The sequence below is a fragment of the Lytechinus pictus genome, chromosome 8, assembly GCF_037042905.1.
Source record: "Lytechinus pictus isolate F3 Inbred chromosome 8, Lp3.0, whole genome shotgun sequence".
NCBI classification, from domain to species: Eukaryota; Metazoa; Echinodermata; class Echinoidea; order Temnopleuroida; family Toxopneustidae; genus Lytechinus; species Lytechinus pictus.
In genome coordinates this window covers 22,015,106-22,032,306 of record NC_087252.1, presented here as the reverse complement: position 1 = coordinate 22,032,306, position 17,201 = coordinate 22,015,106, and the positions used below count along the sequence as shown (strand labels likewise).

General features: G+C 39.4%; 2 protein-coding genes across 2 annotated transcripts; both read right to left on the bottom strand.

Moving 5' to 3' along the window:
- Nucleotides 1–188: 188 nt before the first annotated feature.
- On the bottom strand, nt 189–6,313 carry LOC129266714 (uncharacterized). The gene is made up of 7 exons (XM_064103769.1): nt 6,243–6,313; nt 5,064–5,229; nt 4,069–4,237; nt 2,062–2,123; nt 1,369–1,444; nt 779–894; nt 189–508 (listed from the first exon to the last, which is right to left on the bottom strand). Exons 1-7 carry the CDS (start codon nt 6,311–6,313, stop codon nt 383–385), a joined length of 786 nt encoding a protein of 261 aa, XP_063959839.1. The 3' UTR covers nt 189–382.
- A 3,281-nt stretch (nt 6,314–9,594) lies between these two features.
- LOC129267011 (beta-2 adrenergic receptor-like) lies at nt 9,595–13,201 on the bottom strand. The gene is made up of 2 exons (XM_054904763.2): nt 12,266–13,201; nt 9,595–10,239 (listed from the first exon to the last, which is right to left on the bottom strand). The coding sequence occupies exons 1-2, from the start codon at nt 13,037–13,039 to the stop codon at nt 9,946–9,948; spliced, it is 1,068 nt and encodes a 355-aa protein (XP_054760738.2). The 5' UTR covers nt 13,040–13,201; the 3' UTR covers nt 9,595–9,945.
- Nucleotides 13,202–17,201: the final 4,000 nt, after the last annotated feature.

Sequence of the window (17,201 nt, the reverse complement as noted above, 5' to 3'; positions counted from 1 at the left end):
CCTTCAATATACATTGTCCCGTGTTTGGTCTATAAAACAGATCCAAAATCTGCAATCAAGAGATTTCATTCTTCAAACCTTGTACCTTAAATTCCCAAAACTCTGCAATGCCCCTGCTACCTCTAGAAGATAGTGAGCTCTAGGAATCGTGTTCCTTCATGTTATTTTTATGCTTGTACTAGAGGCAGATCAAGGATTTTGAAATTAAGGGGGTTTTAACTGTAAAGAGGAAATTTGAAAATAGAGGGGTTGCAAATGACACTTTTTCCCCTTAGATTTGTCTATATTAATGTGAATGTTCAATGGGTGATTCTCGAAATATAAGGGGTGGGGGGTGGGCGTCCCTTGCACCCGAGCCTAAATACGCCACTAGGTTGTATGTCTAGAAATGTCTCATGTATCCGGGTATTTTTAGGATGCCGCCCTCTATTGCCGGATACCAGCATAGCTTGCGTCCCGTGATGGACTTGGAGTAGTCTGGAGGCGCTCCACCATCGAAATTGGAGACCTGTGAAAATATATTCAAAATGTTAAAATGATGAATAACATAAGGCAAAGGAACAACTCAGCTATGGCACCTGCATAGACAAATAATGCACAGGTGTTATTCTGGTACCCCGCCCCCTGCACTTATATTCCTCAAAGGCCAATGAATCACTGTGATGCATTATCTATGAGTAATTTAAGAAATTAAAGGCCTTTAGGATATTATCGTGAAAATTCACTCAACTCAGCGATGATAATGTTCTTTCTATAAAATCGCTTAACCATTTCGTACCTGAAGCGTCGTAGCTGGCGCGCTCTCGACCAGTCTCTTCGAAGTTTTCCATCGGCGTGGCTTCCCGAGCGGTATTTTGTCGGGTAAGGGTTGATGAAGAATACCAATACTCTCATCTTTCAATACAGAAAAGATTAGCCAAAACAAGTATAAGAACGAAACAATATGCAACTTATATTTTCAAATTTAACAATTTGTTTAATTAGACATAATACTGTAGCACAGTATGCCGCATTTATCATACAGATAAGTCAGGATTAGGGCTTGTTGACATGATAAAAGTGAAGTTTACTATCCACGGCGCGTTGCGAAGTGCTCATATTGATCGAGTATATTTTATTATGATCCTACACTGGTAATGCGAGGAATGACAACAACGACATGGAAGTAGAGGAGGAGGATAAGAAGAAGGAGATTGGAGGGGGGGGGGGAGAAAGATGCTGGAGGAGGAGGAGTATAAAAATGGCATTAAGTATTGAGGAGGAAGGAGGAAAAACAATTGATGGGGAAAAGGATAAGAGGAGGAAGACGAAAAAGGGAGGATAAAAAGAATGAGAGAAATAGAATGAATTTGTGATCTCTGAACTTACCTAGGATTTTAGGGATTATTTTCCGTTTTCTTGGGACATACTGAAACGGAGTCGAAGTCGTCATCATAGTGGTTTTCTAGATTCCAATGATTAGAGAAAATTTGATTACAGAAAATAATTATCATTTACAGGGAAGTAAATGAAGATTAGAATGTAAAGAAGAATAGCGATGATGATGGTGGTGGTGGTGGTAGTGTTGGTGATGAGGATGATGATGATGGTGGTGGTGGTGATGATGATGATGATGGTGGTGGTGGCGGTAGTGATGGAGATGATGATAATGATGATGATGATGATGATGGTGGTGGTGGTGGTGGTGGTGATGATGATAATGATGATGATGATAATGACGGTGGTGGTGATGGTGATGATAATTATTTATGATGATGATGGTGATAGTGGTGGTGGTTGTGGTGGTGATGATGATGATAATGATGATTATGATGCATGATAAAGAAAAACAAGCATTTTATCTGATAATCAAACATTTGTCACCACTAGCAAAAATGTTAACTATCGCACAACGCAATTCGATTAATGCAACTCGGTCATTGTGAAAGTCACGAAGATCTGTCATATATATTTCTTTATTACAAAACCTACTTTTCTAGTTCTTTCGAAAGTAGTATCAAAATTCAAAATGGGAAAAGGGATTAATATCTAAAGAATTTAAACCAAGAAAATTGACCATACCTTTGCACATGCTGGTAGAAGGGGCTCCTCTTTCTTGTCTGAGCTCTTTGCGTGGGTTGGCACTGCGATACGATGGAAAATAGGTTCAAAGTTATACTAAATTTATTTCAATGATTGTGCTGAGCTTTTTTTTTTGTACATTTAGATTAGGCATTTTTTTTGCAGTGACCATTACCTAATATCACAGTTTTCAATGATTTTCATACAATAATATCTGGTTGATTTTCTACCTCGGGGTTAAGGCCCCCTCACACCTAACCGAATTGCCTGAAATATGCCTTGCGATGGCTGGCGAAAGGCATTTAAAAAATATCGTTTTCAATGGTAACTGACAGTAAATCATTTACCCTTCGTGTAAGGGTTCGTACATCTTCTGAACTAACAGCTGCGATTATTCAAATTCGCTCGGGAATTTTGAACATGTTTAAAATTTCCCGACGAATCGAAAAATCGTTGGTCATCTGTTTGAATTCGCATATCAAGTCTGCGGTAATCGTTCGTTTATCGTTCGTGTGTTTTTGTCGTGCCGTTTTAGTCCCTCTTCGCGCTTTTGCCAAAGTGGACCGATCTCGAAAGAACCCGTAACGAAGCAACACGATGACACAAAGAACAAGATTTCCCGACCTATTCCCTCGTCTGCGTTTGTAATCGCACGCCATATCAAACCATTGCTCACTGTTCGTTCGTCTTATTGGGTTATATCAACCCTTCGCTCGCCTTCGGCCGCAATTTTCTCAAAGAGGTGAACCAAAAAAAAATCGATATCCTTTGCCTGTCATATTTATCCTTCGCTTTCCATTCGTCACCCTTCGTCCGCCTACATTCGGTCAGGTGTGAGGGGGCTTTAAGCCTTTCGAGGTGGGATGCCAACACATTGGTTAAAGGATTTCGAGTATATGAAGATGAAGAAGATCTTGTTCAGCATGTTTATTCAGTAAAGATCACAATAATTCAATCACGAAGTTGCTTTGGCGGCCAGTGAAATGACACCATTTCGGTATATAGCTTATACATGTACCTCAGTCACATTTCCCCTACGGCGGCTGTACGGCGAGTCGATAACAGCCGTTCTAATCATTTTTGTATTATGTAGCTGGTTCAAAACATGTTAAAATAGGCTATTTTCGACTCGCCGTCCGGCCGCCGTAGGGGAAATGTGACCAAGGTATTATGCTGCAGTCACATTTCCCCTACGGCGGCCGTACGGCGAGTCGAAAACAGCCGTTTTGTTTATTATCAAGCACCTATATATCTGGTACAAAAAATGATAAAACTGTTGTTTTCGACTCGCCGTAAATACGGCCCCCGTACACATGGTATAGAGGAAATGCGACTGCGCCATAAACAATAATCGGTATCTTCCCATTAGTATAAGTTCATACAATAAAAGTGCTTCCGAGCTACCATATTCAAAGTTTATGCATACCTTTCAGCAAACGTTGTTTAAAATCTGACAGCTTGACAAACATAATCAACAAGGTTAATGTACATGTAAACCAAGTGGACTCCAAATGTTGAGGTTTATTTATTACTAGCATGTTAAAAAATATTTCGTCACTGCTAACTAGGTTCTGACTTCTGGGAAAAGTCATTAATTTTGGTTGGATGTTGTTTTCTATGCGAATTTCTAACGGGGACTTCAAGTATAACGACAAAAAAACAAAAGATAATGTGTATGTGTCAGGGGCCGCGGAATGGTTTTGAAGGGGGGGGGGGGGCTGAGCCAAGGGTGGCTGACCATGCAAAAATTATAATCAGATGGTATTTTTTACGTTTTTATACACGGTTTTTGACAAGAGTGTGGGGGTGAAGCCCACCCAGCCCCCCCCCCCCCCCGCGTTTCCCCGGGCCCCTGTGAATTAACATAGCAACGTACGCAACTGACTCATTACATAACCCATTGAAAGTGCTTTTTTATTCTTGTGAAGCCAGCCAGTTATTGCCGCCATAAGTTATAGTGATCTCAAGTCAGGTTCATTAAAAGGAGGTTATTCAAGGAATGCTCACCGATGCCTGAGGCGGCGAGGTGCTTGTTCTTGTTACACCCAAACCTCGTGGTCCGGTCGGGCGTGGTAGGCGGGAGTTTAAACTGGGCTTTCATCAACGACTGCATCCAGCATGATCTCGACGTCGTAAGGTCGACCTGGTTGATGATCGTCTTGACAGTGCAGACGGGCTGGAGAACGACCAGGAAGGCGATACGGTAAGTGATGTGAATTGGTGAGAAGGAGGGGGGGGGGGAGAATGGGCCGGGGGGGTGGGGTTTCTTTCTTCAACTGAAAAGTATTCTCCTTCTCATGTGTTTGAGGCATAACCGAATTTCAGTTATAAGGGATACATGTAAACCTCTATTATGATTCATTTTAAACATAAATTATGTACGCCCACCGGCCCTCACGCCCATTCCCCACAGGAAAGTATTTGACAATGATGATGATGATGATGACGATGACGATGGTGATGATGACGACGACGATGATGATGATGATAATGGATGATGATCGGATGGTTATGATGATGATAGTGGTGATGATGATGTTGATGATGATGATGATGTTAATGATGATGATGACGATGGTGATGATGATATGAATGAATAAATAGATAAATGATTAAATAAATAATGAAAAATAAGTAAATGAATAAGTTAATAAATAAGTAAATAAGTACAATTAGAGAGACACACATAGACTACATAGACTTGACAAATTATTTCTTGTATCATTTTAGTGTGATTATCTTATATCTTGTTCTGTACTTTCTATACATAATTATCTGTTCTTTGTTTAATCTAGTTTTATCTCTGTATGTCTTTCTTGATGTATACTGTGATATTTGTTTATATTGACCTCTGCTTATGCAGCTGTGTCTGGAATAAAGACGTACCGTATCTTGAATTGAATTTAAGTTTACAGCATTAATTGCATAAACTAAAAAATATATACGCCTATAGGCTATTTGAAATGGAAAAGGGATGGGATACTTGTGTCAACTTAATGTACCTCATTTGTCAACCTTCGAAGATGTGCAACATGTTTAGGGTGTGGCTTATTTTTCCTGTTGCTTGACGTTGGCCGCTTGTGACGTAGTACGATGGCTTTGGCGGTAAAATCCGTCTGGTAGTTCGTCAACTCGGGGTCCCATTCTGCACCCGGTTCACCAATTACTCTGCAAACATTAGAGAAGCCGTGTTTACATTTATTTTACAGTTTGTGATTTAATTAGTTATAATCGTCATCATCATCATCATCATCATCATCATCGTCATCAACATCATCATTGTAATCTTCATGGGCGGAAATCTGTCCCCAAAGGTAGGGGGGCCAGGGGCTGGAAAATTTGACAAGCAAAAATAAAAATAAAATGTAGGGCCATGTTCTAACCCCCCCCCCCCCCCCCAAAAAAAAAAAAAAAAAAAAAAAAAAAAATCACATTTCACACAAAATGTATGGTAATTCAATCGAAAATACATGTATTATTTCGATTGTGAATGTTTTTTTTTCTCCATCATCAAAGACCAAAAATAGTAGGGGGACATTTGCATTTTATATTTTGCCCCCCCTACTATTTTTGGTAGGGGTCGCGCCCCCCTGGGATTTCCGCCCATGGTATAATCATAATCCTCCTCCTCCTCCTCATCATCATCATCAATGTCCTCCTCCTCATCATTAGTATCATCATCATCAGTATCACCCTCTCCTTATGATTATTAATGACATAATCTATTTTTCATCTTTGTCACCATCATCATCCCCATTATTATTAGTATTAGCCATCATTATAATAATCACCAACACCATGCACATCATCATTGTTAAAAATTTCCCCATCATCTTCGTTATCATCACTGACATCATTTTCATAGTCATGATAATCATCGGCACTATGATAATCATAATCATCATCATCCCCACCACCATCATCACCACCATCAATCACCATCATCATCATCATCATCATCATCATCATCATCATATCATCATCACCATCATATCATCATCACCATCATCGTCACCATCATCATCATCACCACCATCATCACCATCACCATCATCATCATCACCACCATCATCACCATCATCATCACCACCATCATCATCACCATCATCATCATCGTCATCATCATCATCATCACCACCACCACCATTCAATACAGTACGATATCATAATGATCGTCTTACCGTTCTCTTGTATTTAAGAAGGTTGTACGGTTTGGCTCGGCCAAAGGACAGACTACGGTTGCGCTTGCCATTTAAGATGTCTTTCAAACTCTGTTCCTTTAAAACTTCAAATTCATTGGGTACAATCCTGATTTACTTTTCTGCGACTCTCATGGGAAATTATACATTGTTTTCTTATCGTTTTTTGTGTTCTTATTATTGTAATCATACATCTCTGTTTTGTAGCTGTAGCTGTGGAAATGAAGTTCTTGCGCATGCGCATTATTCTACACACTTCGTGCGTACGTACCGTATTATTACGTCACGACTCAGACAAGACGCTGCAGCAGCGCCTGTAGTGCGCGTGCGCAAGCCTAACTCTCTTTGCATCATGATGAGTGCAGTGGCTGTAATGTGACGTAACAATAAGATACACTCGCGTCAATACATGCCGACAATCGGAGATTTCGCGTCAATACAAGCCGACAAATCGGAGATTTTGCAGGGTTTTTTCTGTACAAGAGTCGCGTATACAACCTCTTAAAAATCAAACGCTTATCTGGGGCCAACAAAAAGTTGCGATTGATCCATAGAGATAGATCACCAGTTTTTAGTATATATCTCTATGAATTGATCCGATCAATCGCAACTATGGAAAGCCAGCAATGTTAACATCTAAAATATATGTTCAAAATATTTCCTAGAAATGATGTATGGACAGGCGTTCACTGTTTTTTCTTGACAATTCTGTATGCTTCTCTTTGTTTTCAAAGGATATTTAGCACATTTCCTGAAGAAAAAATTATGACCTTGATGGTTTTAGATAATACTTGAGATTTATTGGATCAATCATAACTCCTTGTAAGACGGGGCCCTGAAATACGTACTCCCAAAGACCTACAAGTTTCTGATTAAATTCATGATCAAGTTGTGCTTGATTTTATAAGTTACAACTATTTTTGCAACCAACACTGGCAAAATATTAGTAATAAAAAAGTGATGATAAGGGACCATTCCACTACCACGATGTGAAACCCCGATCCATCCCGATCATTAATTAGATCGACAGAGGGCGGGATAGGAAATCGCCAAATCGGGAGCAGCCGCAGCGTAATATCAACGTTGTGTTGAAGACGGGGTAACAACGGGCATTTTATTCAGATCGGCGTGATTGGTTAAAAATTTTGAACATGTTCAAACTTTCATGCCTATTTTCCCGATCAGAAAACGCCAAATTTGAATCGTGGAGGAAGCGGGAAAAGCGCGCGTAAGCAACACGGCGCGCAGTCATGGGATGAGTGTAATCAATAGGAGCGTTTCATCAATATTTTCATCCGACAAGTTGTTAGATCTGACATCTTTTCCTTGATTCTGATTGGCTGAGAGGCACTGTTCCTATGGTAATTGTCGGATAAAATGTCTGACAAGTCCTTTCATGAAACGCCCCCAGCATCTGGTCTTTCGGCATGGAGTACTAACAGCACCACACAAACGTGATTAATACCCAGTTCAATTTGGACAATTTTCATTACTGTAAATTATTTTCGCTGACTTATGCCAAACAAAAATAGAGTTCAAGCAACCACAGGAACAAAATCAAACATAATCATCCTTCAAGCAGAGCGTTTATAATAACAAAAAACCACATCATGTTTTTTTTTTAGTCTTCCTCCTGCATTTATTCGTCCATCATTTTCATGAATAAACATGTAGTTGAGATTAACGTATTTTGAATATTCACCCATCAAGTTGTCCCTATATTTATTGACTTCAATCCTTATAAGCAAATGCGGTTTATGTTTTCACTGACAAATGCTTACATATGCATGTATTAAGAAAGACATTTATTAATTTGTGCCACTGTATATTGTCATTTTATACATAATTTTCGTGAAGAAATGTGAATCGGCTATTGTAAAACCCAAGAACTAAATCGCATCTGTGACGAACTACACCGCTTCCCCTTTTAATAGTGTATAATACATGTTTAAATGTGCGATGTAAAGCTATACGGTATTATCTATTTTTTACACTACCCTTTCTCCCTTCTGCCTTTCCCCATCTTTTCAGCCCTTTGTTAGCAAAAATTACTATCTAAAAAAACAGAGGTTACCCACGTACGTGACTTATGATAATAAGGCACCGGCTCTTGGTGATCCACACCATTTATATCTCGCCATATTTCTGTTAAAAAAAATATTCACAGGCGCAGGCTCATCCATATTCAGCTAATTACTGCTGTAATAAATGAGTTTTTAGACGCGATTTATAGAGAGTTCAATGTTAAATTGTCAATTTCACGGAGTGAAGAAGGGAGGGAATTCCAAAGGCGTGCGGAGCGATATATAAATTATGTATCCATCACTCAAAGCATCGAATGTAAAAGAAGCGGTAGATGTAGTGCATCCAAAATAGCTACTACAGGGATTCGGAGCTGAATCCCCCGATGATGAGATGCACAAAATCATACAAAGGTTTCATAATATAATGAAACATAAGCAGTCAAACCTTTCTGGGGGAGGGGGAGAGGGGTCTTACCTAAGCATACCACATCGTCCATACATTTTAATTCCCACAATGGCTAAATGCCATCCTTGTATTATACATATTGAAAGTTCGAATTATCACAGAGAAAAACGATCTGTGAATGTACTCAGGGGCGGATCCAGGATTTTCCAAAGGGGGGGGGGGGGGCACATTTTTCCGAGGAAAAATTTGACAAGCCAAAAAAAAAGCTTTTAACTAAAAATTATATTTTCGTCCCCGACAAAATTTGACAAGCAAAAAAAGGGTATTCACTATCAAAAGAGGGGCACACTTCTGTTTTAATGCCATTTTTACATTAAAGGGGGGGGGGGCACGGGCCAGTAAATGTACTGTTTCTTCCTCCTTTCGTACAAATTTCCAGAAACGTTCAAAATTTCATGCTCACGTCACAGCAGAGACGTAAGCAGATCCCGGTATGGAACAATCTCCCTCCATCCCCGCACCTCCAAAGGTAAAAGCCAACACAGCAAAAACTGTGGTGTTAACCGGTGTACATAGAGGACCACACCGGTTATTTTACACCGGTGTTAAATTGGTGGTGTTAGTTTCACACCTATAGGTGTTATTACAACACCTATGGTTGTTACATTTACACTCTTTAGTGTTATGTTCAATCTCTAGGGTGTTATTTTAACACCTCAGGGTGTGGTCCTCTATTAACACCAGTTGGTGTCAGTTTTCACACCACAGTTTTTACAGTGAAGGGAGGACATGACTATAAAAAGTACTCTGATTTTTTTTCACAATTTTTAAAAAGTGCAAATAAGGCACACCATGCCCTAACGCCGCACCTAATAGCGGCGTTTTTTTCTTTTGTTTTTCCTTTGCGTTTATGCTTTCTTACTATACATAAATATTGGAATAATGAGAGAGTACCAACACTATCCCATTTATCTCATTTCAAATTGTGATTTGGTTGAACAAAATCTCGAATAAATCATTGTATTTGATTATTTGAAATTTCATTCCAAAAGATTCCCTCCTTTGGAGACACCAGCCAAATGGTAGAACTTTGGTACTATTATACTGAAATAAAATCGGCGACATTAAAAAAAAAAGACCGATAAGAATATGAAGATATTATTGATTTCACGATATCAGAAAACGAAGAATATAAGATCCTTCTAAATAAAAACATATCTTTCTTGGGGCCCCCTGGATATCCGTGCCTGTACAATTACCCTCGGCAATAACGGGTCGGATGGCAGATCAAACCGAATACGGTTTTCCGAAAGAGCGGCTGCGAGACGACGTAACAGATCGGATTGAGTAGACTGTTCACGTAGACCAGCCACCCGGGTACCAAATGAATCCAGCTGGAGGGAACGAGAGCCGGTTCGATCGAATATATGACGGATACGATCGATATTGGGCACCACGTGATGAAGAAGGCGATGATGATGAAGAGAAGTGTCTTTGTTGCGCGGCGAACCTCCGATTCTGATTCACGCTTGGCTACCTTCTGACCACCCTAAAACACAAAAGACAAATAAATAAACGATTAAATCAGTGAAATTAATAATCTTCCAGAATAGGACGACACCTTGCGGCAACTGCCCCCCCCCTCCCCCCAAAAAAACTAAAACAAATAATAATATAGTTCCATGACCCAGGAAAAATGAAATGAAAGGGTAAATGGTAAAATACATAATTATTTTCTGGACGTTAAGTTTAAACTTGTCACAATATAGATTTAAACTTTAAAAAAGTAAGTTTTTTCTCGTTCGCTTTTACAAGTCACTATGCCCTACTATTCAGAAATTGTTTCCCGTACAAAACATTTTGCCCCGTGTTTTACTCATTATGCTAGGGATGTGACTTTAGAAATAACGGAAAAGGTTATTTATACCCTCAACAAAAAATGATACAAGATATCAATGCTAACAAAATTATCAAAATTCATGCAAGTTCACAAATAAATTAATTTTAAAAATGAGAAAAACTAAATAAAATATTTTTAAAAATTCATATTCAAACAAATTTCCTCCCGGAAAATTTTTCACCAGTAGACAAAACAGGTAGTTCAGTCTATTTTATTAATTATTTCTTGTTACATACAACGAATCTCCGACAGGCTAAAAACAGGAGCTAAATGAATATTGGAACTTTAAACCGATGATTGTTGAAATTTCAAATGATTTAAATTATTAAAAAAATACCTTGTTGTATTTCGAAACAAAATTTAGAGTTTCGATCAGTCAGGACTTAAAACGTTCTCAATAGCTACAGATTTAAACGATTTTACTGAGAATTTGCTTACAATGTCGGGCCGGGGGGGGGGGGGGTCAAATATTTTGCTGTAAATACGCGTGACCAAAAAAGCGTAGGGTATCAAAAACACCGATTTTCAAAAATAAGGGTGGATTTGAAAGACTGGTCAAAACAAACGTATTTAGGGTATTTTTTCCAAAGCTTTTTTCCCTATCAGATTCGCAAAACGTGTTAAGGGTATGGTTTTTCCTCAAAGTTTTTTCCCCGAGGATTTTTCCTCCTTGTTTCTGAAAAGTCTTCAGGTTCTTCCTGATTGTGGTATTTTAATCCCAACTACACAGGGGGGTATGGAATATCCTTAAATATAGTTTTGTCTATATTTAAATATATTGTTAGCAAGACGGCAAAACTTGTTTAGGGGTCACTTCTGCCAACAACTTGTTTAGGTGCCAAAAAGCTCGCAAAAAACTTGTTTAGCGGACACATCGCTACTACATCTCCAAGAGCTTGCTTTAGACCAATCAAACGCGGTAGACAATGGTAGAGGGGTTGCACTGCTATAAAAACCTCTGTCACCTGGTTGAACAAGTGTATATCGGGGGGGGGGGGGGTCCAAGGGCCTGGGAACGATTTTTGAAGAGGGGGTTCTGATTTTGAAAAAAATGACAAACAAAATAAGTTTCACTCCAAAATGAAGATATTTTTTGTTAGAAAAATTACCCCCCAAAAAGAGTTTCACTCCAAATTGCAGGTGATTTTGGATAAAATTTCGTCATTTTAGCATACCAACGTGACTGCGCAACACCCCCTTTCCCCCAGGGCCAATTACATGTAGGTGGGGGGGGGGGATAAGTCCCCGGGATAAGTCGTGGCGAGTATAGCAGTCTTGTGCGGACCAGTTAGTAGGAAGATCGTTAACGGGGTTCCCAGGCGTGTTGTAGGGGGCTTAATCACCCATCATTCAACCAATCCTACAACACTATATAGTCAATAATATACAAAACGTAAGCGAGAAATTACCATCTCAATGTGAGGGTATGTGTGTGTGTGTGTGCGTGTGGGGGGGGGGTGGTTGCATGGTTAGCCTCCACTTTCAACTCAGCCTCATTCCACCCCTTCACCTTAAACCCGTTATGCGGCCCCATCTAACACTCGAAATTATGCAGTCATGTGATATGGCAGGATTTTATATTTTCCTTGATCAAAATTCAACCAACATAATTATATACATGTATGTTTGAATAATGCTAGTACCATAGAGATATATACTAATTGCTAGTACTCACAGACTCAGCTGTGCTCTGAGGGCGCTGTTTCTTGTCACCGTCACCATCTGAGTTGGCCTGTCCTGAAGACTGTTTAAGGTCACCACCAAACTCCTTGTCGATGTGCTTCCTACCGGATGTCTTCATAATCTTGGTGAAGATCCGTACGTAGAGAATCAATATCACCACAAAAGGTATGATGAACCGGGTAAAGAAGGGTACAATGTGAGCGATCGGGTTCAGGTAGTACCATAAGAAGCAACTTGGACCATTGTTGTAGTCCAGGACGAAATCGGGAATAGTGGCAAAGGAGAACCAGAAGAGGAACGACACAACCCACACGGCGGCGTTCGCGTAGATGGCCTTTCGCTTGCTCCTGGTGGTGAAGTGCCCGATGGGATCGTAGGTTGCGCGGTGTCTATCGATGCAGATTGCAATAACGATCAGATTCGACACATTCTGGATGACGAAGAAGGCGCCGTAGAACAACCTGCACCCGATGTTATTTGGGAGCGGAGAGCGGCTTAGTAAACTGTGTATGGCCGTAACGATTAGTAGGAATCCAAAGAGAAAGTCGGAGATTGTAAGGTTTATGATGAAGTAGTTGTTGTATCCGCGGAGGCGTTTCTCGACAGCGAATGCAGCCAGGCTGAGGCCATTGGTCGTGATGATGAGGACCACGAGGAGCAGGGGTAGGAGTAGGGCGTAGAGACCACGTCTCTCATCATCCGTTTCCGCCGCGGCTGTTCCTGTTGGCTCCTCGGGAAAATCGGTCGCATTCCCGTCAGCATACATGGCGGACAGTAAGAAGAAGTAGCTTCTAGAATTGAATCTACCTAATTCAAGTTATGTTTTCTCCGAAAGATGTTTGAAGATGTGTTCAGCCAGGAATATAAATATTCAGCGTTTGCACGAATATGAAACCTTTAGAGTGACAAAAATTGAATGAATTGAAGTTATGATTGAACCGTCGCTAATTAGGTGTCACGACTGCTCCTCGTCTGAAATGTCTCGCCTTATATTGCAAAGTAGTAATGGTTACGCCATTTTTTTTTTATGAATAATACATGAGATGTCTGACCACAATGTTTGAAGGTTTTGTCTTTATCTAGCATTTTGGGCTCAAGTTTGGTTAACTATAAGATTTGAAGACAAAGGATTTTTGTAGAACAATATCGATTTGTTGGAGATGAAAGATGAAGAAATTGATTGGCCTATCTCGAAAACATGCCATAATACAGATGGGGTGGGATCAATCAAAGGCTCAAAGTGAAGGAACGGGAAGAGAATGTGAGGCAAGGCAAAATCTAAGTGCTTCAAATCATATTCTCTTATTTTCTTGTAGATAGCCACATCCCTTTGTCACTTTTGTGGAGAAGCAAAAATCTTTCCAAGAAATCAATCCATGACCTACGTTTTACTTCATTCTTTAAGGAATGGTTTGCAACTTTGTATCTCTGACATTGTAAAAGGATTCTTTAAAATCGATTTTTATGCAAGCTACGACAGGCACTGTGCAATGTTGTATGCCGGCGGCAGCGAAATGAATTGGTTTTTATAATGTTCTATTCTTTGCGTTACCAAAATACTATTATTATTTTCTAAAGTCTACCTTGAAATTATAGCAAGCATGCATGGTTCTGAAAAGGACATAATAAAATCAGTGATCGGAAGGAATAAGAGTTAAATGAAGCAAGACAGGAAACAAAGCGCAATAACAGAACTCTACAAGGTACAAATAATGAATTGTCATTCCATTCCTTTATGCTTCTTCTTTGTCTCAATACGAATGGTCAGATGCAGCCGGGACATGATAAAAATTTAATGATGTGGCTTTTTACAGTAAGTTCGATATAAAGCATCAATAATTATTTTATTAGTTTAATGAGAGGAGGAGCAGAAAATAGTTTTGGTTTGTTGCTTCGCAAACTTGGTGAAGAGTTGTGAAACCCAATGGTTGCCAACATCTCAAGCCAGTGTGACGCATAGGAAAGAAATTTTGGTAGATTTTCCAGAGCCAAAAGTACCATGAGTATTTGCAAAATTATATTTTCTTTGCTCAGCGACGAACGGGAATTCAAGAACAAAGTAAATGTTTTTTGGATAAAGAACAACTAAGAAGACTTTGTCGAAAATTGACAAGCCGGAGTTTCAGCAGTTTCGTCCTAGTTTCTGAGAAAACAAAGCCATATAAGGACCATATGCTGTTTTGATTCACCGAATTTCGAGAAAGACTACTTTATTGTTCTTTGTAATGACGGGCTATGAAGAAGATGGTGATGATGATGTTCATTGTGATCATGATGCTGATGATAATAATGATGATTATAGAAAATGTTATGGCGATTGTGGTGGCCTTGATCATGGTGGTGATGGAGATGATTGTGATGGGGATTTGCCAGTGAAGGTGGTGGTAGCGATGATCATTATGATGATAATGATGAAAATTGTAATAATGCCGGTCATGTTGGCTCAGTGGTAGAGAGCCCGCCTCATTTATAGTCTGCTGTGCATGCCCTTCACTCGAGACAAGGGTCTGAACGTGCAGCCTACTAATGCCTTGTGTACTGAAGGCCCTGAATCGAAACAGCAAGTTTTGTGTGTGCTAGTCTTTACGTGTGGAGACCCACTTGTTGATCAAAGTTTCAATCAGGGTTTGTGCCTGCAGACTACCTCATTAACGGGAGGTGTAGGCTCGATTGAGTCATACCGTAGTCTTGAAAATAAACCCTCCTGACTTAATTGCCAGGCGCTCGACATTTGAAATTGCATGGAGAACGATCTATATGTACTTGAAATTCAGCTATAGTCGAAGTGCCTACCCTAGGGAAATACAAGTTATTACTATTATCACTTTGATACTCCAAGGCGAATTAGATCACCGTCACTCCTTTGAGCAAGTCGAACCCAAGTTTGAAGTCGATCCTTTTTTTTCTTTTTTTTTAGTTATCTAAAGAAAATGGGACGGACAATCCTTAAGACAGATGCGGGGTGAAACTGAGATTGTGACGTGCACCCCTGTTTGCCGCTCATTTGAATACAGACACACACGAGCACTATTTCAAGAAACAATCCAATATTCGAGAATACCATGTTGATGATATCATTACTCATCTTTCTCTCACATACACGCACACCCTAACGCACTCACGCGCGCACTAAACTAATATTCACTCACATTCCTTCACGCACACCTCCGCACGCCCTGCCCAACGAACGTAGATGGCAGCAACATACATCGGTGATGCTCTAGGAAAGGTCAACTCCGCTCGGACTAACAAAAATTAAAAATAAGGTCGTGTTTTCGAACTTTGTAGATTTTTTTTTTCATTTGTCGATTTTAAATAATTTTAATTTGAATAATTTTTTTAACAAGTCATTTAAAAATGTATTTGACAAATTAAATTGCTTTTTGACAAAAAAATGAAATAAAGTTAATCTTGGTTTCAAGAAATTTTATATCGATAAAATAAGATGAATTGATGAAACCGGCGGGAACGTTCTACGATAGTACCGCTCTGATTTTCCTCTGCTAAATTTCACTGCACCACTAATAAATGCGTAACAACCAAAGTCCAAATCGAAGTAGTTTTTCTGGCCTGCGTGCGCCGAGTCTGGCCCGGTCGCGTAGCTAACTAAGTGACGTTGATGCGCTGGAGCTCCAGGCGACTTGACATAGATCTTCTAGTAACATAGACAATGACGTCTAATTTACCTGGCCTGATTTTAGGTGCAATTGCTTCAGGGCTGATGTTTATCAACGATGAATGTTTAAGGTTAGATTTCACATTCTAAATTTCATTTGACGTTTAATTCTAAGAGTCTGAAATGAACGCGCTGTATTCCCGAAAACTGGATCGAAATTGCATCTCCGAACCTAAGGGCTTGTATATTTGGGCCAACCCTAGTTTTATGGTCTTGTCTAGATCTAGTAATTAGACTAGATGTAAAGTTAGATCTAAACCATTTCTAGATGAGACAGGTGAAATCCGACGGTTTTGAGGATTTTTTTTTTTACGTTTCTCCTACCAAGTGCAACAAGACGTGGATTCTAAGTTAGATCTCCAGTGTGGAACATCGACGAACAGAGACCTTTTGGTATAGTTAGACTAATATTAAAGTTAGATCTTAGACTTAGGTCTAACACTAACAGATCACTACAGTTAGATCTAAGTTAGATGTAACGTTAGACTTCACTTATGGAAGTTTTACGGTAAACGCTATGTATGCAGTCCTGAAAATTAAGGATTGTTTGTTATTCTATCTTGATTATATGTTAGCTCTGAAAAGAACTGTTAACGACGTTTCGACCAGCATGTTCTGGTCGTCATCAGAAATGATGATCCTCTTGAAAACTCAAGAATATAACCAGGTTGGTTAACAGTTCTTTACAGAGCTAACATACAATCAAGAAAGAATAACAAATGGTCCTTTTCAGGACTGCATACGTGGTATTTACCGTAAAACTTCCATTATTCTCTCCACCATAAAAACCTTCAAAGATTATCTTAGACTTCACTTATTAATGTAGACGGGTCAATATATGGTTTGACCCGGAACAAATTGCAACAAATGATTTTTCAACTGTTTCTGGCAGTATTTGACCTCAGGAATAACATACTAAAAATCTACCAAAATCCGCATCAGGGAAAGTGGTTATTTTCAAGATGGCGTCCAAGATGGCCACCATTCACTAAAAATGGATATAACTCACTCATTATCCACCCTAGAATCCTATTTGGGTTCATATTCCATGGTCCAATGGGTAAACGAATTTATTTATACAAGTTAGAGTGAATATTAGCACTCCAAGGTACCAGGAAAATCCAAGATGGCGCCCAAATTGGCTGCCGTAGTAAAAAAAAATCCACAATTTATCTATTACTTAAGTGGCTTTAATTTGGTTTCCATTCGATTGTTTTAATGATGAAGTAGTACATCGGGACAAGTTACAAGG

Bases quoted from the DNA above. Each gene is read 5' to 3' on its own strand.
- LOC129266714 (XM_064103769.1), bottom strand. From the start codon at position 6,313: ATGGCAAGCGCAACCGTAGTCTGTCCTTTGGCCGAGCCAAACCGTACA. The intron at 1,445-2,061 runs GTATGGTCAATT...ATTGGAATCTAG, and splicing joins TTCTACCAGCATGTGCAAAG to AAAACCACTATGATGACGAC. The intron at 895-1,368 runs GTAAGTTCAGAG...CTGTATTGAAAG, and splicing joins AATAATCCCTAAAATCCTAG to ATGAGAGTATTGGTATTCTT.
- LOC129267011 (XM_054904763.2), bottom strand. From the start codon at position 13,039: ATGTATGCTGACGGGAATGCGACCGATTTTCCCGAGGAGCCAACAGGA. The intron at 10,240-12,265 runs GTGAGTACTAGC...TTTGTGTTTTAG, and splicing joins CTCAGAGCACAGCTGAGTCT to GGTGGTCAGAAGGTAGCCAA.